The sequence below is a fragment of the Crinia signifera genome, chromosome 19, assembly GCF_055691185.1.
Source record: "Crinia signifera chromosome 19, ASM5569118v1, whole genome shotgun sequence".
NCBI lineage: Eukaryota > Metazoa > Chordata > Amphibia > Anura > Myobatrachidae > Crinia > Crinia signifera.
Genome location: NC_139226.1, coordinates 134,017,513 through 134,041,316, shown reverse-complemented (window position 1 = coordinate 134,041,316; position 23,804 = coordinate 134,017,513). Strand labels below are relative to the sequence as shown.

General features: G+C 48.6%; 2 protein-coding genes across 3 annotated transcripts in view; one reads left to right on the top strand and one right to left on the bottom strand.

Annotated features, from left to right (window-relative positions):
- The window catches only part of SDF4 (stromal cell derived factor 4), a 29,957-nt gene extending 19,534 nt beyond the window's left edge, over positions 1–10,423 (bottom strand). The window contains exons 1-2 of one of the 2 annotated variants that reach the window (XM_083163417.1): positions 10,176–10,423; positions 8,500–8,859 (exon numbers count right to left, since the gene is read on the bottom strand). In XM_083163417.1, the coding sequence (XP_083019543.1) occupies positions 8,500–8,859; positions 10,176–10,408 (593 nt within the window). In that variant the 5' untranslated portion in view covers positions 10,409–10,423. Of the gene's footprint in view, positions 1–8,499; positions 8,860–9,930; positions 9,952–10,175 lie in introns of those variants that run through there. The other variant, XM_083163418.1, reaches the window with a different exon arrangement.
- Positions 10,424–20,030: 9,607 nt separating this feature from the next.
- Positions 20,031–23,804, top strand: part of SLC35E2B (solute carrier family 35 member E2B) — a 62,132-nt gene continuing 58,358 nt past the window's right edge. Inside the window, exon 1 of the mRNA XM_083163416.1 lies at positions 20,031–20,194. The gene's annotated coding sequence lies outside the window, so the exon portion shown is untranslated. The remainder of the gene's footprint in view (positions 20,195–23,804) is intronic.

Genomic DNA, 23,804 nt, shown 5'->3' with positions numbered 1-23,804 from the left:
TTCCACTGCTTTTTTTATATCCACCTCCGCCTGCCAAGACTTAAGCCACAAAGACCGTCTGGCTGTAATAGACAGAGCCGAGATCCTTGCCACCAGTGAAGCCGAATCCCTGGCCGCCTCTCCAATATATACCGCGGATTCCCGCATTTGATCAGCCAACTGAGCTAACTCCTCAGGAGGCCTCTGCTCCTCCAAGCCCCTGGACAAATCCTCTGCCCATTTCTCCATGGCCCTGCTGACCCAGGAGATAACAAAAATAGGACGCAAAGAGACCCCAGCCGTAGAAAAGATGTGCTTAAGCCCCGCCTCCAAACGCCTATCTGGCGCCTCCTTCAGGGCCACCGCTCCCGGAATGGGAAGCGCTGCCTTCTTTGAAAGCTTAGAGACGGAAGCGTCCGCTAACGGCGGGTTCTCCCATTTCGCCCTGGCTTCCGGGGCAAAAGGGTAAGACGCCTTAAAGCGCCTGGATAACAAACTTTTTCTCAGGCACTTTCCAAATGTCCAACAGAGGCTTCTCCAACTCTATGGACTCAGGAAAAGTTACCGCAGCTTTAACAGGACGGCCAAAAATAGAAACCGGAGCAGGAGGTTCTTGCTCAGCAACATTAAGAGTCACCTTAATAGCCTGAATCAAGGCCTCTAAACCTTGAGCCTCATCCTGAACACCCTGCTCTTCATCCACAGGTGCAAAGGTATCATCCAACACCTGACACTCCCCCTCCTCTAGAGGGTTAACTTCCTCCTCATCAGAGGTATCAATCCTCAAAACCAAAGGAGCACCCCTTTTTTTAGGTGGAGGGGGGGCGCTGGACTGTGTAGGCATAACGGTGGATTGTACCAGCGAATCCACTGACCTAATCAACTCTCTGGCCCATGAAGGCTCAGCAGAAGACATAGTAGACAGATGAGAATGTAAAATCTCCCTGTCCCTACGAGATGCTGCCAGCTCAGAAGCTAAGGTAGCTAACACACTTGTAACCCCTTCAGCATTAAGGAGAGCAGCTTGCTGTTGAACAGCCCCTCCTTTATAGCAATCCTTACACAGTGACACACCTTTCACATGTTGTGTAAATTGCTGATTACACTGAGTGCAGGTGAACAGCTTCTGAGAAGCCTTAGAGCCAGAAGCTTTTGTTGCCATAATGCAATCCAATACAAACACTTCCTTCACTCAGCACACTCTAACACAGCCACACAGATAGCAGTGTAAACCCAGCAGTGTAAAAGAAGGAAATACAATAGGGGGAGAGGAGCTCACCTTCCCCGAATTAGCCCACCTGAATACTCCAAGCGGGGACTCCTAAAAAGGAGAACCCCTTCACTCACCCAGCGCAGTGACACAGTCTGTCCAGTCTGGGATGAAAAACGCTTTGCTGTCCTGAAGCAGAAGGGCTCTGAAGAGGCACAACAAACAGAGGAAGGCAGCGTGGGCTTTAGGAAGGCAGCGTTTGCTGCACTGAGGATTTTTAACCTGGAGGAGACGCCCATGACACGCCTCCTCCTTCCTCCGTCCCAGCGCGCGCTGAGGACAGCGGCTCTGAGACACAGTCTGCCCCTCAGCTGGACCAGCGCGTGACTCTGATCCAGCAGTCACCCGGCGCCCAGCGCCCCAGTCCTGATCTCTCCGGCGGGTGACTAGCCAACGGAGCAGTAACACAAGCCGCGAGCGGCTGTGGCTGCTTCCCCACACCTAGAGTGCAGGCGGCTGAGGTCAGCAGCGTGCACCGCACGCAGTGCCGCTCTGACCTCCCAGAGAGCTTTATACACACTGCAGGCAGCCAGTCTAACACTCAGGCTGCCTGCACACTTCTATATAAAACAAAAAACGGACAACCAGAGACCCCTGCGGGAGCCTCTTGCCCAGGGATCCTACTCCTCCGGGCACTAAACTAAGACTGGAGTCTGAGGGGGGGATAGAGGGGGAGGAGCCACACCACACTTCAAGTTCTTAAAGTGCCAACTCCTCCATAACACCACACTATCCCCAGCGTAGTACTTCAGTGTCCCCAGAGGATGAAGGAGAAAATTATTTCACTTGTGATTATGTGAGGAGACCTGGAAAACATGCACCGTGTGGGGTCCCGAGGACCAAGTTTGAGAACCTGTCATCAAAATCATGTAATGTGGCAAAAACGAGTTAGGCTGAAAGGGCGATTTAAAACGCACAGGCAGCTTTAGCGTTAGGGATGGACATGCGCTAGATCCTCTCATAATCACACGGCATAAATGAAGCGGCCCACTACAATACACGGATAAACTGCTAGTCGCCCCGCAGACAAAAAGAGTTTTTGTCCATTTGAACATTTGCCCCCAGAGTGTATTCCAGTAAAAAATTTACAAGAAAAAAAAAAAACCTATGAACTGCATTTGAGTATTACTGGAGGAACCTTCAAACTTGGACATGACCTCCGCTACGCCAACATAGCAGGTCACAATTCCTCTGAGCTAGAACTTCTGTTTTTCCTACAGAAGCTGACATTCTGTGACATTTGGAGGGAGTACAAGCTTCCGCATCCACAGCTCACAAACATAGATCACAGCGTGTGGGCACAGGCTACAAGAGTCATTTTCCTTGTTCAGATATCCACTTGGCAGGAAGAAATACCAGCGGTTATTGTTCTGTCTGACTTTACATAAAGCGCAAGTAAAACTTACCACTGACTATAAAAGGCCCGCATACCTTAATGCCACTTCTACGAAGAGAGAAGTCTCCCACAATCCCCCTTCCGCAGTCCTTTTACATACAATGTATTGTATGGGAGCCTCAGCTAAGCCTGCCAGGAGGCTTGGCTGGGCGAATCATCTAACCCACAGCCCATGTGATCGTCAGGCTCCTACGCGATGCGCACGGAACAGCACAGATGTCAAACACATCAGATTTGGCCACTTTTCACCCAATTTCTTATCCCGATATGTTGGAATCGGGTAAAAAGTGGCCAAATCGCACTAGTCTAGTCCAGCTTTATTACAAAAATAATGTAACAACCCCACCTCAAGGTAAGTGGCTGCTCCCGGCTTTACTCCAGTACAGTGGTTCCCAACCCTGGTCCTCAAGTACCCCCAACAGTGCACGTTTTCCAGGTCACCCGGCAGGTTCACTCATTATTCAGACACATTTTAAAAGATCCACAGGTGGAGCTAATTATTTCACATGTGATTCTGTGTGGAGACCTGGAAAATGTGCACTGTTGGGGGTACTTGAGGACCAGGGTTGGGAACCACTGTACTAGTATAAATGGTGTGCAATCACAACATTTTTGCTGGACCATGTTGTGTTGTGTAACAATGAAAATTAAAGTTAACAGGTGAAAAGATCATTAACCTTCACGATAAATGTATTTTAAATGTTCATCCGCTACGTAAAACCAAGTTCGGCAAAAACACCTTGATCAGCAAAGTGTAAAGTATCCGAAAGCCGCAGGTTTCTACCTGTGCGTGGGAGAACATTCTGTAACCCATGCACAGTCTCAGAAAACCTCAACGCTCAGTCACGTCTCCGGCGTCTGGGCTGCCACAATGATAAAAGGTGTGATTTCTTGTAAAGGTACCACAAGAAACAGCACTTCCAACATGAAGAGTCAACGTTCTATTACCGGCTATGTAGGCTCAGCTTTCTCAGAATGAATCTACTTTCTGTGCAATGGAACGTGCAAATGCAATCAGATATATGGGTTTTACCATAAGACAATGATTTCACATATTCTCATGCATGGGTCATGGAATAAATGTATTCGAAATCTGGTAAAATAGTAAGTACACTTAAGGGATGGATGGGATAGGCATGTGAATAGCCTTAAAAATAACTTTTTTTAAATAAAAGGGATTACATAAGACTTTGTTCAAAGTGCTCAGTGAATATGACTATCCCATTGCACACAGCGATGATCGCCATCATCACTGAGGGGAAAGCCGCTCAGTACATACACACTGAGCGGCTTTCCCCCAGCCCGGCGCCGTCAGCGGGGGTGGACAGCTTTGCATAGTGCAGCCCTGTGCAAAGCCGCTCTTCTGATGGTAATTCCAGCAGACTTTCCTGGCAATGATGCGGGTCATGACTGCTCATGCACACTTGAGCGGCTTAAAATCGCCCAGTGTGTGTGGGCCTTTAGGCAGCTAATCCACCAGCAAGGGAATTTACCCACTGCCCTGGAAACACTTATATCAGGAGTGCACAGGTGCTGCTTATCACACAACCCTACTAATGCTACTGGCTTCCAAAGCCTGGTCTGGATCCTCCACATTAAGCTGGATATATATCTACCAGATTTATTGTCAGATCTGGCTGGTTGGAACAAAAACCTGGTAATATCTGAATGACAGTTTTTGGCAGTTTTCCAGGACTTCAAAGCAAATGGTCAACTGTCATTTGCTCTCATCCTTTTGTTCCAACCAGCCAGATCAGACAATAATCTGTAGATCTATGACCAGCTGTTCTCCCATGTGGAGATATGCTCGCTCTGCCACAATATATAGGATCATTTTTTTTTTTTTTTTAGAGTAGGTTACTGCTCCCTTAGCAGTCAAAGTGGCAAGCAATATCAATTTCTGCAGCCACTTATGTTGGCAACACACTGACCAAACCGGACACACCACTGTAAAGAAAAAGATCCGGTTTGTCTACACGCAGTAGTGATCAAGTGATCCTAGAGTTGAATCACAAAAGTGCCAGCAACATAACGCTTGTACAAGCCACTACTGACAAATGTGTAGTTCACTACTTGTCAATATCAGCACATACACTGCAGTAATGAGAAGTTTTAAGAACAGCTACATTTAAGAAGTGCTTTTTTGTCAATTTGATGGGAGAATGTTTTGTGTAAATGACTAAATATTGCCAGGAATAGGCCCCACTACTGGCATTGATGTGAGGAGGATGACGGTTGTTGGAATGCGGAGTTTAAATAAATTGTTGTAGAGGAACTATAGTAGATCAGTCCATGGAAAATACAGGTTCCCTAATACATCAAAGTGCTTCAAAGTGTCCCTGCTGCCAGAGCATTGCACCATAGGTCTAAAGGTCGATGCACTAAAACCAGAAACAGTCAGCAACAGCCTATTGGCAGTGCTCACTTAATACACAGGAAGAGAGGTAATATACAGCACCTGATTAACCAGTAGGCGGATTAAGGAGCCAAGCCAGGACTGGAGGGGGCACAGCTGAGGAATAAAATGAATGTCCAAATTATTCCATTCTTGCTAGCCATTACCCATCCGGATGTACTGTGTGTGTGTGTGTGTGTGTGTGTGTGTGTGTGTGTGTGTGTGTGTGTGTGTGTGTGTGTGTGTGTGTGTGTGTGTGTGTGTGTGTGTGTGTGTGGGGGGGGGGGGGGGGGGGGGGTGAACTTCTTTAGGTGACTGTCAGATGGCAGAAGTCTCCCTCACATGCCACAAGCATTAGATCCTACATGCCAGTTCTATAACCTGTTACATGGACAGAATGTCCAGGATACGGTCATTTGGTCTACAGTATGATGGTTGGTAAGAATTAGGTCGACACCATTAAGTCAACATGGGACTAGATCAACAGGTCATTAAGTCGACATGGCATTAGGTCGACATGGTATGGTCTACAGTCAAAAGGTCGACATGTGTGTTTTTTTTTACTGTTTCTGGAGCCGACAGGCAGTATTTCATGCCCTACATCCATTAGGGCGTGGAGGGAGAATAAAACAGTGTGCCGAGTGCAGCGAGTCCCCCTGCCCAAAGCATGGTGAGCGTAGCTACATCGCACCTGTCGACCTAGACCCATGTTGACCTTTCAGCATGTCGACCAAATGATCCATACCCGAATGTCCATGAGCGCCCATACACATGTTACCAGGGGCGCCACATGTGAATTAGCCTTTATTCAGGCCCTGGTCATATAAATACAGTGGGTGGATGGGAGGTCATTAGAATGGATTTTGTCCACCCATAAACAAAATATAAGACGCAAACAGTTACCAAAAATCCAGGAAGTGAGTTATGAAATGACTGCACAAAGTGCAAGTGAGTCAGATACAGGTCACATCAGTCTAGCACATTACATTACTCAGTACACGAACAGTTCCAGGAGTTGTAACCATCACTACGACAGTTATAACACAGTGTACAAGGAACTCGTGGGAAATATCAGTATTGAATTTCTGTTTTCAGAACGATCATTAATTCCATAGGAAACTTTATATAACACGGACATAGCGCCAACACCAGTTTGACTTCTGAATCAGTTGAAGTGCTCTGTTTTGCTACTAGTATAGTACAGGCTGAGTCTCCCTTATCCGTATAGAAGCCGTGGTTCTTCAGAATATTTTGCTTGTTTGTTCCCCCCCTTTTTCAATACTTCCCTTGTCCCCCAGTGTCCACGGTGGCCATCGATCCCAAGGATGCATTGCAATGCACCCCTGGGAATGTGGTAAGTATGGAAAAAAAAAAATTCTAAAGCCGCAAAAAAATCCCTTATCCAAAATGAAAATTGTTCTGAGCATTTCAGATGCTCACTAAATGACCATGTCCAAAATGTCTCAAAAACAGTGGCGGCCGATTGAGGTGTTTTTCGGCACTGCTAAAGTTTTCCCCTTTGTGAAAAATCAGTCCTTTATTTCACCTAAGCCTAGGCTAATAATCGTTCCTAATTGAATACCCTTTTTATTGTGTTTCACACTTGGTTGGATAACTGCATTGCAAAGCTCTGACTGCAAGGGAAAAATGGTAGTCCGTATATATTTCCTTTCCCACTCATTTAGGCGCTCAGAGGGCAAATCAAACTAGGTACCATGTACATAAAATGGAGGAGTCAAAATTGTTCCTCCACTGGGGCATCCAATAGCTAAGGGAGAGAGGTCTTATTGCCGACTCCTGAGGCAGCAAATAGAAATGTGCGAGAAGTCTCTGGTTTGTCATCCTATGTTCCATTTGGGTGCACTAACCAGGGATTGTCCCCTCTTCTCAGCTAAACCTGACATATGGGTGCTTAAAGAATGAGCGCCCAATCAGAGTAACAACTGACTTGCTCTGATGAGCTCACAAAACAATATATGAATCAACCCCAAAGTACATGCCAACACAAATCACCTGAATCCGCCTGTGGGAAAAGTTGTGGTTTAATGATCACCACCAGTAAATATACGATGTGCATATCCGCAGAAGTGTCCGGCAAGTGCGCAACAGTAATGAACAAGGAGGGTGTTGCAAGAATACACCCCCGAGGGGCACATTTCCTTTTCGGCTATGTGTGCACCTTTGCACGTACAGAAGTTCCCCTTTTTCATGACAACACTATGTCCACTGTTCACCCAAGGTTGAACACTATCAAAGTGAAATTGATCATCAATTGTTTCAATGCAAAAAGCAAAAATAAGGGGACAAAACAAGCTCCCAAACTGAGCACTTGCAGGGGTGCTTTAGACTGGCGGTCCATGACCAATATTTATGCGTTACGGGCAATGTAATAGGCAAAACCAAAGCTGGTAGCTGCCAATCATAAAATATTTGGTCAAACAGAAGCACATCTGGTCCCTCACCACAAAATAAAACCTAAGGATGACATATAAACACAATTTGCTTAATTTCCTCTTTTTTTTTCTAAATTTCTCAACAATAACTTTTTAACCTAGGGGTGCAGTGAAAGATATTGTGATACTCTAAGACGGCATGATTCAAAATCGTTTGGTTATCGCTGACGTCAGCCAATTTTGTAATTTTCATTAGTAATTAGAAAAGTTCTTCCTGGTCCACAATAAAATGAAAGTTTTGACTGCACGCAATTTAACTCAATCATTGTTAATTTCCTGGGCACTAACTAGTCAAATTAATTGAATTAGATTCTGTTATACTATTGTGTGCAAACATTGAACTTTGGGTCAGTCAGTAAAGAAAAAAAGCAAGAACTATGGGTGAAATGTAATAGGATGAGAGATTCAGAAAGTGAGAGATTTGGTAAGAAATCTCCAGTTTTTTTAAAGCGGCAATCATTTACACTGCAAAACCAGTTTGATTTTGCAGTGTAAATGATTGCCGCTTTAAAAAACCTGGAGATTTCTTACCAAATCTCTTACTTTCTGAATCTCTCATTCTATTAAATATCCCCCTATGGGTCTGAAAAAAATGATGTTGCTACATATTGTTTCTGTGCGTGGTAAATACTTTATTTTACATGGAGCCCACACAGGTTAGACAGCTTTATATTTACACTGCCATTTAAATTTCAAATTGAACACCCAAATCTAATCTCTCTCTGAACAGGTTATACCTGCCTCACCTACACATGGATTTGTCCGTGAAGGAGCCCATACAGGCTCCGATCCCGGCGGTGCGATGTGTGCTTTGAGGTGCGCGCTCTAGCGGCACATACTTTTTGTACTTGCTTTTCATCACATCGCATGCACAAGGCATGCAATGCGATGTGATGGATGCTATTTTAGCCCAGAACGCATGCCGGGATCGGAGCGTGTATGGGCACCTTTAGTTCCAAAGCCTTTGAGCTTAGTCTGATACTCTCATTTGTAGATATGGACTTACTTTGAAAAGATGGCGACCAGCTTCCTCCTATTCTTACGGGGTTCTGAATCTTCATCAAATTCTTCAATCTCTTTACCTAGGAAAACCTCTTGATGGAACTCCTTGTTAAGGTGACCGTCCATTTCCATCTTTACACCATTAAGGTGATCTGGTGGCATAATCTCATTCTCCTCTCTATTGTCCAAGGGCTTTTCTTTTAAGGCAGAATTGTTTGCAGGCCTGGCATAAACATCCATAAGGAGAAATACAAACAAGAGGGATAGGTAGAGGGAACCTAGACTGAATAGGAATGCTTGCTTAGATACCATTGTTCTTTGCCAAATCACCAACAAGGTGATACCGTAGAGAATAGTTTTCTCCCTGAAATAATAAAATCATAGTAAACAAAAAGGTTTCTATAACACACACAAACCTATAATATATAACTCATTTACCCGACGTCGGGATCCCAACTGTTAAAACGCCAACAGCCAGGTTCCCGACGGCCACTGGCTATTCTCCCTCATGGGGGTCCACGACCCCCATAGAATAGGTGGAGAGCAACTGCACCCGCAGCAAGCACGCAAGGGGCTTTGTTGCGTTCGCCATGCTGTCTGAGACCGGCCAGACGGGATCCCGACGTCGGGCTAATGACTGTCGGGATCTCGACTGTCAGAACCATATACCACACCCGGGCTGATTAAGGTAAGGTTAATAGTGTTCTTTCTAGGAACCAAATGGGACAGGGCGCTGGAGGGGTGGATCGGGCACGCCAACGTCACTAAAAGGGGCGTGCCCGGGTCGCCGCATCACAAATGGGGGCGTGCCCGGGTAGCCGCATCACAAATGGGGGCATGCCCGGGCCGCCGCGTCACTGAAGGGGGCGTTCCTTGGGCCGCCGCATCACTGAAGGGGGCGTGCCCGGGACGCCGCATCACTGAAGGGGGCGTGCCCAGCCGTAACTACGTCCCCGAGCTGCCCGGAAAGCGCCGTAATCTATGGCGGTGCTGGGCCTCACCGGTGCACTCAGGCGGGCAGGCAGCAGGCTGTTTTAGTGGGGCGCTGCTAGAGGGGCAGGGCGCATTCTGCCCTTTAAAAATCGGGCAGGGCACAGCGCCCCGCTAAAACAGCCTAGCGGGAACACTAGGTTAATATAGGGTACATACCACATTCCCAGCATTAGATCAGCAATAAGCAGCATTATAATTCTTATTAGCCAGTGTACCAACTATAATGTGTGTGCACATGTTAAACACAATTCATTATTTAAAAATAAAAAATGCATAAGTTCCAATGACAGTAACAAGGGGTTCCACAAGTGAATGGCATAATAAAATATCTCTTTTCATGTTTTCGGTCCGTAAAACACTTCCACTTCTTGTGCATTACATAATATTAAATAAAACCACTAGGGTAGGTAAATGCCATTATATATGCATTATCTATGCTTACACCATATACTTAATGAAATGTCATCAGTGACAGCCATTTCTTGACGATACTGGGAGGAAATAGACAAGTGACAGTCGGGATCCATCGCCACCAGTCATGCGTGTACCACACCCGGGAAGAAACCCACAACGGTAGTAGATGCCTATTTACTACGACAGGAGCACAACACGTTTCCTCCATCTCCTGCCACTGTCCGCTGTCTAACACAAACTCACACTCCACACACACATCCCTGCAGCCATTACCTGCACAGCCAGCCACTGCCACCGGTTCCCGGCACCTGCGCGGCGACCCACCGGAAATAGGAAGTAATGAGGCTCTGGGGGAAAGTTGAACGCAGGACACGCCGGTGACGAGAAAAATGCGTTCCGCCTCCGTCTTGTGTCCTGTCTGTGCCTGTGGTTGGGCTGAGAGCATCGTGGTGGTAGCTGCTGCTGCCGCCTGTGTACAGAAAGAGGTTAAGCAGGTTTTTGTGCATCGCTGAGTTTGTTTGTGACACAACAGTGATTCTAAAACTCGGTCCTCAGGACCCCACACAGTTCACATTTCCAGGTCACTGCAGGTGCACAGGTGTTCTTATTACTCACTGACACATTTGAAAAGATCCACTGGTGGAGCTAATTCAGGGTTGCCTACCCTTCCGGGAGGGTCCGGCCCCCCCAGAAAGGTGGACAAACCTCCCGCTCACCCCCACCGGGTGTTTGTGGCTTCCTCCCCCCTGACCGCGGCGTTTAGTTAACCTGATTGAGTTTGAAGAAACTCAGGGAGCCCGAGGTGTGCTCCCACCACCACCAGTGCTGTGCCTAAACACGTGCAAAGGGGGCAGCCGTACAAACGTGTGGACCCTCTCCCAAAGGAGAAAGGCCACATGGTTCCCCTAACCCCCCTCAACCATAAGGCCGAGGAAGGGAAAAAAGGGATCGGTGGGTCCTCTTCGCCGAAGCTCAGAGAGACCCGCGTTTCCTCCACCCCCGGAAGGGTTTTGGTTAGTTAACCTGATTTGCCGATCTGCAGGAGGGGGTGGGGCTAAAGTATCCCTGGGGATACGTGGTCTTCAACCTAAAGATCCAACCTGCTTCAGATTGAAGCAATTTAGTGTCTCTGTCGCCTCCTCTTAGTTGCGCTGGGATGTGTTCAATAATAAGGTGTCTGAGATCATTAAGGGAATGGTCTGTCTCGGCAAAATGCCTGGCCACTGGATGTTCAGATGTTTTGCCTTTGGTCTTGTAGATCAGTGTAGCTTTTATTGTGGAACGATGCATTGCTGCCCGCTCCCTAAATGGCCTAATGGTTTTACCCACGTATCCTTTGTTGCAGGGGCATGTTAATAAGTACACCACATAAGCTGTGGTACATGTGACAAATTGGTTGATTCTGAATGTTCCTGTGGCAGATGGTAGTGAAAATGATGCTCCAGTCCTCATATATTGGCATGTTGTGCATTGAACACATTTGTAGCATCCTGGAACCTTGGTGAGGAAAGTGCTGCCCTTCTGAGCCCGTTGGATGTCTGCCGCAAAACCTGTTATGTCGGTGTGGACAACTAGGTCTTTTATACTTTTGTTTCTGGTGAAACATGTCATGGGCCTCTTGTCTTTGAAACATGGGAGCCCGCTGTCCGTACTAACAATAGGCCAGAGTGCCCGTGTTGCCCTTGGTATTACCGGGCTAGTGGTCGAGTACCTATTGGTCCAGGGAATAACCTTGGAGCTTGGCTTGGTATGGCCTTCTAGTAGAGTTTGCCTGGGGGTGTTCAGTACTTCTTGTTTCTGCTTGTCCAGTGTCTTACCATCATAACCCTTAACAATGAATTTTTGAACCACAAGGTCCAGGGCCTCCTCGGTCTTATCAGGGTTGCTGGTAATTCTGGCACTGCGAATTAATTGTGATTTTGATAAACCAATCTTCAAAGCCCTGGGATGGTGACTTGAAGCTTTGAGCAGTGTGTTTTTGCTAGTGGGCTTATAGTAGACTGTGGTGTCCAGCAGTCCATTTCTTTTAGTTACAAGGACATCCAAGTAATTGATCGCTGTGTCCTCAATTTGTGAGGTGACCCTAATCGGAGAGTCTCTTGTGTTGATGAATTGGATCAGCTCCTCTAGACTAGCCTTCCCACCCTGCCACAGTAGGAAGACATCGTCTATGTAGCGACAATATAGATCGATGTTGGATGCCCAAGTGGTTTTGGAGAAGAACATGCTTTGCTCTTCTTGCTGCATGAACACATTCGCGTACGATGGGGAGACATTGCTCCCCATCGCACACCCACTGACCTGTAAGTAATACAGGCCATCGAAGAGGAAATAATTCCTTTTTAGAATTAGTTCCAGCAAACACAAAAATAGATCGATGTCTACAGAGAGACTGGGTTCGTTAGTTAGAAATCTCCTCATGGCCAGTAGCCCCTCATCATGAGGGATAGCCGTGTAGAGGCTACAGATGTCCATGGTACATAGCCAGGTATCCTCTTTAATTGTAGAACAGCTCTGTACTCTCTTCAGGAAACTTGTAGTGTCCTTAATGTGGTTTGGTTGTTTTAGTATAAGTGGCTGCAGGATCCCGTCTAGGAAGGCTGAGATAGGATGATATAGGCCATTCCTGGCCGATATAATAGGCCTACCGGGCGGGTGTTCACTGTTCTTGTGCATCTTGGGCACTGTGAAGAACACCGGACAAATGGGGAAGTCCTGTTTAAGGGCTGCTGCTAATTTACAAGATATTTTTTTATTCTTGCAGGCTTCATCCAATATGCTGTCCCGTTCGCCCTTGTATTCCTTAGTAGGGTCCTTAGAGAGCTTCTGGTAGGTTTTTGTGTCGTTCAATTGTAGGAGGGCCTCATTGCGGTAATCTTCGGTATTCAAAATGACGATGCCCCCCCCCTTTATCCGCTGGATGTATAACGACACTTTTGTTGTTGCCCAGCTTACGAATGGCTAGACGCTCTTCATTGGACATATTGGAATGGGTGACTTTGTTAGCTTCTGTATATTTGGTTACTGAATCGCCAAGGAGCCTCATGAATGTTTTGATGGATGGGTTCGTGGAAGGAGGGTCAAAGTTGGAGTGTTTTCTGGAATTAATGAATGCTTGATGGTTGTCGACCATGGCTGAAGTTTCAGAGTGTTGAAAGTATTCGCCTAGTCTTAATTTGCGACCCAATTTGTAGGAGTCGATGCCCCATTGAAGGTCATTGTGCTTGCTCGTGGGTATAAATGACAACCCTCTCTCTAGGGCAGATTTTTCAGCTGGGGACAAAACATGAGATGATAAATTGTAGATTACCGATTCCTCGGCGTGGATCTTATTGGCGTGCCTTTTATTTTGCCCGCCCCGGCGGGTGGCCTGCCTCTTCCTCTTGGGGTGGGAGTGGGTATGTGCTGTTCGTTCCCTAAAGGGACAGCCATTGAGGACTCTGGAATTGTATCCATATCATTATATGCAAATTCGCTGTCGCTGTTGGATGTGGCGGCTTCACGTCCTTGGCCCTCTCGTCGCCTACGCCAATGGTGTTTGGCCCTGGCGTTATATGGGCGTTGCGTAGATTGTTCGCCCCCCATGGCCCAACGGTATACTTTGTTTGTATCGTAGTCTTCCGTTACTGTGGCGTGTTTTGACCTTTTGAATTTGATCAGCTTGCGATGGTATTTATCGACCTGAAGTTGTAACTTGTTAAGCCATTGCTGGCTAGGGTCCTCCTGTGCTGCTGTCTTAAAGATAGGTTCGACCTGGCTGATTTTATCTCTGGTCAACGCTAATTCGCGTCCTGCCTCCTCTATGACGAGGAGGACCAGGTCCAGGCTGCAGCGATTTAATATCCCCACACAGAATTCAGGGTTGTAACGCCCGATGGTCGGGACGTTACGAATCCTGAATCCCCTGGGAATCATTTTTTCTCTAAAGTAATCCGACAAGGCTATGCCATGCAGTAGGAAGTCGGACTCCCTCTTCTTAAGGCGTAGCAGTTGTTGAAATAGGTCCTCAGCACCCTTATTATCTTCTTGTGCTGATAACTGATCAGAAAATAGGACTTTGGATATTTCATCCTCTGAGAATCCGTATGTGAAGCCCCTGGATAACTGAATGTTGGTGTAACCCCTTGTGTCACTTGGTTGCTGCATGTTGATAGATGTTGACAGTCGACACCAAACGATGGATAGTGTGGACTGGTAAATCCGAGGGTGCAGGTACTACTTTGCTGAATGGTACAGCCAGATGATGCGAGAATCCGGGACGCTGCTGGTGTCCGTGAGTGAGTGGAAGGGAGAATAATCCTTTATCCAATGGTGCTGCCGGTGTGTCGACTGGTGCTGTCGACTTCCACCGCGTGGTGAACAGGTGCAGGTTAAAAGGTTGCTCCGTTCTCTGCCTTGGAAATACTTAAGAAATAAGATGGTCGGGGTGCCTTGTCCCAAGCGGAGACCCTGGAAGGGGGATCCAATCTGTACACGTGTGGGGCGGACCGGCACTCAACTCCTAAGTGCATGTAATGTGCTGCGGTGCCTTCCGATACATAGCATAGCATTCAGAAAGACAATGGCGGCACTCGTAGACTTGGTGGAAAAAATATTTTATCAAAGCATTTAGTTGTGCAAAAAGATAACCGACGTTTCGGGGATCAACCCCGTTTTCAAGGTGCAGGAAAAAACAACAACGATAAAACGTGTAAGATCTCTTACCTAATACCCCTTTCACATCGCACTTTTAAAACGGTAAATTGCCGTTTTTTTCCCTTTTTAAAACGTTTAAGCCTGCACTGTGAATGCACCACAGCCGATTTACCGTTTAAAGTTAACTGGCATTTCGAACCGTGTAAAAAGCAGAGTCCTACACGGTTCCTTGCCGTTTTTTGTGCAATGTGAATGTGTACATCACAGTGCAGGCTTAAACGTTTTAAAAAGGGAAAAAAAAAAACCCGTCCCCCATGTACCTGGAAGTGTCGCTGCCCGTGGCTGCCGGGGATTAACATGGAAGCCCCTGAAATGAATTGAATAATAGTTAAGCAGACACTGTGTAGGGCAGTGGTCGGTGAGTGTCCTTTGTCTGGCTGCTCGCACTGGTTCTGCAGAGTGAGTGAGACATTGCGGTCTCTCATCACACGACGCGTTCCCAGATGGTTTCCCCTTCCCTCTCTCAACACAGAGACTCCAGACACCGAACAGCAAAAGCTGCTTAATCGTTCCGCTTGCACTTTCACAGCTGGTTTTATCCGGAATGATCGCTGCCATCGGCGGCTGCACAAATGACGCATGTAATCGCAATTATTTGTGTTACAGGGATGAAGTCTCTGAGCTGCATGTTGTTGGGTTTCCGTGCGCTGCAGCAGGCTGCTGGGGATCTGGGTGCGCTGCCGCAGTTTGCTGGGGATCTGGGTGCGCTGCCACAGTTTGTTGTGGATCTGACACTCTGCATGAACCTTTCCTCAAAACGTAAAAGTAGTAAGCACTGAAATGGATTGGCCCAGTCGTAGAATCAGCACATACAACCCCCAATTGTATTAAGCTTCAAAAAAAAAAAAAAAAAAAAAAAAAAAGGGGAAAAAAAAACGGCAATTTACCGTTTTAAAAGTGCGGTGTGAAAGGGGTATAAACCGGTATTTAAAACGGTAATCTGCAGCAATGTTAAGGCTCTGACCCGTTTTAATTACCGTTTTAAATACCGGTTTTTAAAACGTGTCGGCGATGTGAAAGTGGTATAAGTAGGCTGAGAGAAGACTGAGGCGGGAGCCTGTCCCCCACGTCCGTGGCCGGCGTCTCACAGGAAGTCGCTGGTGTTGCGCTTCCGGTTCTTCCGCCGGACAACGCGACAAAATGCCTGGCCACTGGATGTTCAGATGTTTTGCTTTTGGTCTTATTGATCAGTGCAGCTTTTATTGTGGAACGATGCATTGCTGCCCGCTCCCTAAATGGCCTAATGGTTTTACCCACGTATCCTTTGTTGCAGGGGCATGTTAATAAGTACACCACATAAGCTGTGGTACATGTGACAAATTGGTTGATTCTGAATGTTCCTGTGGCAGATGGTAGTGAAAATGATGCTCCAGTCCTCATATATTGGCATGTTGTGCATTGAACACATTTGTAGCATCCTGGAACCTTGGTGAGGAAAGTGCTGCCCTTCTGAGCCCGTTGGATGTCTGCCGCAAAACCTGTTATGTCGGTGTGGACAACTAGGTCTTTTATACTTTTGTTTCTGGTGAAACATGTCATGGGCCTCTTGTCTTTGAAACATGGGAGCCCGCTGTCCGTACTAACAATAGGCCAGAGTGCCCGTGTTGCCCTTGGTATTACCGGGCTAGTGGTCGAGTACCTATTGGTCCAGGGAATAACCTTGGAGCTTGGCTTGGTATGGCCTTCTAGTAGAGTTTGCCTGGGGGTGTTCAGTACTTCTTGTTTCTGCTTGTCCAGTGTCTTACCATCATAACCCTTAACAATGAATTTTTGAACCACAAGGTCCAGGGCCTCCTCGGTCTTATCAGGGTTGCTGGTAATCCTGGCACTGCGAATTAATTGTGAATTTGATAAACCAATCTTCAAAGCCCTGGGATGGTGACTTGAAGCTTTGAGCAGTGTGTTTTTGCTAGTGGGCTTATAGTAGACTGTGGTGTCCAGCAGTCCATTTCTTTTAGTTACAAGGACATCCAAGTAATTGATCGCTGTGTCCTCAATTTGTGAGGTGACCCTAATCGGAGAGTCTCTTGTGTTGATAAATTGGATCAGCTCCTCTAGACTAGCCTTCCCACCCTGCCACAGTAGGAAGACATAGTCTATGTAGCGACAATATAGATCGATGTTGGATGCCCAAGTGGTTTTGGAGAAGAACATGCTTTGCTCTTCTTGCTGCATGAACACATTCGCGTACGATGGGGAGACATTTAGGGAGCGGGCAGCAATGCATCGTTCCACAATAAAAGCTGCACTGATCAATTAAACCAAAGGCAAAACATCTGAACATCCAGTGGCCAGGCATTTTGCCGAGACAGACCATTCCCTTAATGATCTCAGACACCTTATTATTGAACACATCCCAGCGCAACTAAGAGGAGGCGACAGAGACACTAAATTGCTTCAATCTGAAGCAGGTTGGATCTTTAGGTTGAAGACCACGTATCCCCAGGGGCTTAATGAAAGAATGCCGTGGAACGTGTTTCTTAAATGAAACAACACAAGTTGACATCCCCAGCCAATTTCTGGACTATCCCCTCTACACACCCAGCGATTTGTGACCAATTGTGTCCCCATTAGTTCACCTTATTTGCTGGACATTATCTTATCCACAGATATTTCCCTGCCCATTAACAATTACATTGCTTTCCTATCCGATGGGGATTCAGTTACAGATGCAGGACTCTCTTGTCATAGAGGCGCAGCGCGCCGCATGCACCTATAATGTGTGTACTCAGCCATTAATAAGCAGATTATGCAGCATCTTGCGAACGCTGCTGTTTTAATTTTTTCTTCACTGCAACATGATTATGTTTCACTGTCACTAATTGTGTATATGTTTACGCAGGTTGCCTAGGGAACCCTAGTCGCGTTGTCCGGCGGAAGAACCGGAAGCGCAACACCAGCGACTTCCTGTGAGACGCCGGCCACGGACGTGGGGGACAGGCTCCCGCCTCAGTCTTCTCTCAGCCTACTTAGGTAAGAGATCTTACACGTTTTATCGTTGTTGTTTTTTCCCGCACCTTGAAAACGGGGTTGATCCCCGAAACGTCGGTTATCTTTTTACACAACTAAATGCTTTGATAAAATATTTTTTCCACCAAGTCTACGAGTGCCGCCATTGTCTTTCTGAATGCTATGCTATGTATCGGAAGGCACTATGTATCGGAAGGCACCGCAGCACATTACATGCACTTAGGAGTTGAGTGCCGGTCCGCCCCACACGTGTATATATATATATATATATATATATATATATATATATATATATATATATATATATATATATAGTGTGTATACAGTGTGTATATATATTTATATATATATATATATATATATATATATATATAAAAATCTGTGAGTTTTTGGGTACTTATGTAATATCTGGGCTCCCGTTTTTCTTATGAGACCGCGTCCCCTCGCGGGGCTCGCCACGCTTCGGGCATGGTGGCTCGCTGCGCTCGCCACACTATATAAAATATACTCCATGCGTAGTTGGATAGTAGGGGTATGAAAAAATGGGGTGCATTTAACATGGGAGTCCAGATAATACATAAGTACCAGTTTTTGTTTCCCTGAGGGGAAGGAAAGATGGCATGGTACTGCAGTGTGGTAAGGTAAATTAAGTGTAATTGTATTAAGGGTCTCAACGTTTCGGGGCTGATATATTCCTCGTCTTCAGTAGAGGAAAGAAGAAGTAAGTAGTGCAGTTTGCCTATAAACATGGAGAAGAAAGCAGGAGTGTGCAGCATGTGTCTTCTGGGTCACGTGACGATGGCAGTGGCGCGCGGTGAGATAAGTGGTTGGTGAGGCACTGGCTTTGTGGAGCCGGCGCTGACAGGCTCTGTGGGGAGTGCTGGGTCTGGGTTGCTTCTGCGCTGACAGGCAGGTGTGGGAGCTGCCTCCTGCCTGAGCAGCAGAGCTTATGGCAGAACAGCTCCTGTCTGTCGCACTTCTCGCAGACCCTGTCGGTGCTGGCCTTACCAAGCCGTCACCTGGTCTGCCAGTTATTCCGTCATTGTGTCCAATCACATCTGCCTCAGTGACAGGGGCGTGCTATTATATAGGCAGTAAGCATGTCCCTGTCACTGAGGCACTTCTAATAGTGCCGCTTATACACCTTTTTGGGAATGGGCATTTACAGATTGCTGCTTGGCTCCGCCCCACTGCACATCCCCTGTTCTGGTACTTTAATATTGACAGTGGGAGTTACCGCTCTTGGTGCTTGCAAAACCAATTAAAAAAAATATGGGGTAAGAATGATTAGAACAATATAAAGCTGGGGTAGCCAACCCTAGTCCTCGAGAGCTACCAACAGTACATGTTTTGCAGGTCTCCTCACAGAATCACAAGTGAGCTAATTAGCTCCATCTGTGGATCTTTTAAAATGTGTCAGTGATTACTGAGTGCAGCTGTGCAGCAGCTAGGTTGTCTGGAAAATGTGAACTGTTGGTAGCTCTCGAGGGCTAGGGTTGGCTACCACTGATATAAAGCATATACTTATGACACATAATATGTGTCAAAAGTACTTTCTCTGAATTTTATTATGTTAATTAATGACAGGGGAGCACTGCCTCCCCTGCCTGCACATCCCTGTGGGAACTGGATGATGTCCATCCCCAGAAAGCTTAGCGTACTTTGCTGTGCCGTGTGTCGCCGCTAGAGGTCATTCTCCCTGTATGTTGCTGTGCCATGTGCTGCAGCTAGAGGTCAGTCTCCATGTGTGTTGCTGTGTCGTATGCTGCCACCAGAGGTCAGTCTCCACGTGTGTTGCTGTGCCGTGTGCTGCCGCTAGAGGTCCGTCTCCCTGTATGTTGCTGTGCCGTGTGCTACCGCTAGAGGTCTGTCTCCCTGTACGTTGCTGTGCCGTGTGCTACCGCTAGAGGTCAGTCTCCCTGTACATTGCTGTGCCGTGTGCTGCCGCTAGAGGTCAGTCTCCCTGTATGTTGCTGTGCCATGTGCTGCCGCTAGAGGTCATTCCTTCTGTATGTGGCTGTGCCATGTGCTGCCGCTAGAGGTCATTCTCCCTGTATGAGGCTGTGCCGTGTGCTGCCGCTACAGGTCAGTCTCCACGTGTGTTGCTGTGCCATGTGCTGCCGCTAGAGGTCAATCTCCCTGTATGTTGCTGTGCCATGTGCAGCCGCTAGAGGTCAGTCTCCACGTGTGTTGCTGTGCCGTGTGCCGCCGCTAGAAGTTATTCTCCCTGTGTGTTGCTGTGCCGTGTGTCGCCGCTAGAAGTCATTCTCCCTGTATGTTGCTGTGCCGTATGCTGCCGCTAGAAGTCAGTCTCCCTGTCTGTTGCTGTGCCATGTCCTGCCGCTAGAGGTAGGTCTCCCTGTATGTTGCTGTGTTGTATGCTGCCGCTAGAAGTCAGTCTCCCTGTCTGTTGCTGTGCCATGTCCTGCCGCTAGAGGTCAGTCTCCCTGTCTGTTGCTGTGCCATGTCCTGCCGCTAGAGGTCAGCCTCCACGTGTGTTGTTGTTGGTCCGGCGGTTGCCGCTAGGCAGCGGCTAGTGTTCCCGGACATCCATCCTCACTGCTGGCACTTGGTTACGGGCCGGCGTCGCTATGGAGGACACCATCTGTGGGAGCCGGGGATATTCGGTGAGTACCCGCTGAGCAAAGTCTACATGAAGGGGACCAGGTTTGGACCTCCGCCAGCCCCCGGGCGCTGCAGCCAGTTCGGGTGTGCAGTCACTCCAGTCCCCGGCTTGTGGAGAGGGAGCAGGCCCATGCCAGGTTATCTGAGCCCTACACGCACACTATATATGTAGTTTGGGGGGCTTTAAACCCGTGATGTGACAGCAGGTCTCCCAGGCGCGATGTGCTGCAGGGTGAGAGTGCAGGGTACTTATATACTACTTGTGTAGTTAGTAACATGCTGCTTGTCTAGGTGCATACATGACCACATACAGGCACCAGCTCTTTGTCCTGGGTCTGTATTGTAGCTTGTACCCTGTAAGCGAATCGCATGCAACTAGTGGTGCCCCCACTGCTGCTCCAGTCTTTCATAAATGCACTCTTTAATCCCCCCCATAATGAAGTTGTAGTGTGGTGGGAAATGTGCTTTATGCAGACTTATTGCCACTTGCCAATGAGGTCAGTGTTATGTAATGTGTGTACTGATAATTATACTCTACATTATCTATACTTTGGCCACACAGTAGAAGCTCTTCCGCTTTCCTGTTTGCTAAGTAGTCCGTACTGACAGTATGAGTGGATGGATGGGGTGTCTGCATTATTATTACAACTCCATGTTTATCTTAGGATTAGTTACTGGTTGTGTGCTGGTTCTTCTAGCTCTTGCTGTAAATAGTGTAATAGTGTGTACACATGGTACAATTTGCCTTACGATGTTGACGATATAGTCAACATTGTGTCAGCATCGCATGCAGATCACAAGGGGTTTAACCCTTGCGATCCCGATGTGCGTTCACGTATCGTAAGACAGATAGTCTTGGCTGCATTGACTATATAGTGCAGATCTGCACTGTATAGTCAAAATTGTGCCATTACATGCGTGCGATGCGATCAGATCGCATCGGGAATCGCACGGCACATCTCACCGTGTGTACGCACCACAAGGCTCTGTATTCATCTCCTTCCCGGCCGGACAGACCTTTCTGCAAAACAAACATAACTTCTGATGAACCGTTTCTTGAGGCCTGTGTATTAATAGTCATGGTACTGCCCCAGTGCCAGTGTAGGGGTGCTCAGTGACCCCTGCAACCTATACGTTTCAGTCCTTCCTCCCATATTTAGAGTGCGCTTGGCAGTGAGTGGACTGTCCCACGGTGCCCGGTCAGCACTGCTCACTCCGATCATGTCACCCTAGTCCCACTCACTCGTATCATCTCACCCTAGTCCCGCTCACTCGTATCATCTCGCCCTAGTCCCGCTCAGCACCGCTCACTCCGGTCATCTCACCCTAGTCCCGCTCAGCACCGATCACTCCGGTCATCTCACCCTAGTCCCGCTCAGCACCGCTCACTCCGGTCATCTCACCCTAGTCCCGCTCAGCACCGCTCACTCCGGTCATCTCACCCTAGTCCCGCTCAGCACCGCTCACTCCGGTCATCTCACCCTAGTCCCGCTCAGCACCGCTCACTCCGGTCATCTCACCCTAGTCCCGCTCAGCACCGCTCACTCCGGTCATCTCACCCTAGTCCCGCTCAGCACCGCTCACTCCGGTCATCTCACCCTAGTCCCGCTCAGCACCGATCACTCCGGTCATCTCACCCTAGTCCCGCTCAGCACCGATCACTCCGGTCATCTCACCCTAGTCCCGCTCAGCACCGATCACTCCGGTCATCTCACCCTAGTCCCGCTCAGCACCGATCACTCCGGTCATCTCACCCTAGTCCCGCTCAGCACCGATCACTCCGGTCATCTCACCCTAGTCCCGCTCACTCTGGTCATCTCGCCCTAGTCCCGCTCAGCACCGATCACTCCGGTCATCTCACCCTAGTCCCGCTCAGCACCGCTCACTCCGGTCATCTCACCCTAGTCCCGCTCACTCTGGTCATCTCACCCTAGTCCCGCTCAGCACCGATCACTCCGGTCATCTCACCCTAGTCCCGCTCAGCACCGCTCACTCCGGTCATCTCACCCTAGTCCGACTCACTCTGGTCATCTCACCCTAGTCCCGCTCACTCGTATCATGTCATCCTAGTCCCGCTCAGCACCGCTCACTCCGGTCATCTCACCCTAGTCCCGCTCAGCACCGCTCACTCCGGTCATCTCACCCTAGTCCCGCTCACTCCGGTCATCTCACCCTAGTCCCGCTCACTCCGGTCATCTCACCCTAGTCCCGCTCACTCCGGTCATCTCACCCTAGTCCCGCTCAGCACCGCTCACTCCGGTCATCTCACCCTAGTCCCGCTCACTCCGGTCATCTCACCCTAGTCCCGCTCACTCCGGTCATCTCACCCTAGTCCCGCTCAGCACCGCTCACTCCGGTCATCTCACCCTAGTCCCGCTCAGCACCGCTCACTCCGGTCATCTCACCCTAGTCCCGCTCAGCACCGATCACTCCGGTCATCTCACCCTAGTCCCGCTCACTCTGGTCATCTCACCCTAGTCCCGCTCAGCACCGATCACTCCGGTCATCTCACCCTAGTCCCGCTCAGCACCGCTCACTCCGGTCATCTCACCCTAGTCCGACTCACTCTGGTCATCTCACCCTAGTCCCGCTCACTCCGGTCATCTCACCCTAGTCCCGCTCACTCCGGTCATCTCACCCTAGTCCCGCTCAGCACCGATCACTCCGGTCATCTCACCCTAGTCCCGCTCAGCACCGATCACTCCGGTCATCTCACCCTAGTCCCGCTCACTCGTATCATCTCACCCTAGTCCCGCTCACTTGTATCATCTCACCCTAGTCCCGCTCACTTGTATCATCTCACCCTAGTCCCGCTCACTCGTATCATCTCACCCTAGTCCCGCTCACTCCGGTCATCTCACCCTAGTCCCGCTCACTCCGGTCATCTCACCCTAGTCCCGCTCAGCACCGATCACTCCGGTCATCTCACCCTAGTCCCGCTCAGCACCGATCACTCCGGTCATCTCACCCTAGTCCCGGTCAGCACTGCTCACTCCGATCATGTCACCCTAGTCCCGCTCACTCGTATCATCTCACCCTAGTCCCGCTCACTCGTATCATCTCACCCTAGTCCCGCTCACTCGTATCATCTCACCCTAGTCCCGCTCACTCCGGTCATCTCACCCTAGTCCCGCTCACTCCGGTCATCTCACCCTAGTCCCGCTCACTCTGGTCATCTCACCCTAGTCCCGCTCAGCACCGATCACTCCGGTCATCTCACCCTAGTCCCGCTCAGCACAGCTCACTCCGGTCATCTCACCCTAGTCCGACTCACTCTGGTCATCTCACCCTAGTCCCGCTCACTCCGATCATCTCACCCTAGTCCCGCTCACTCCGGTCATCTCACCCTAGTCCCGCTCAGCACCGATCACTCCGGTCATCTCACCCTAGTCCCGCTCAGCACCGATCACTCCGGTCATCTCACCCTAGTCCCGCTCACTCGTATCATCTCACCCTAGTCCCGCTCACTCGTATCATCTCACCCTAGTCCCGCTCACTTGTATCATCTCACCCTAGTCCCGCTCACTCGTATCATCTCACCCTAGTCCCGCTCACTCCGGTCATCTCACCCTAGTCCCGCTCACTCCGGTCATCTCACCCTAGTCCCGCTCA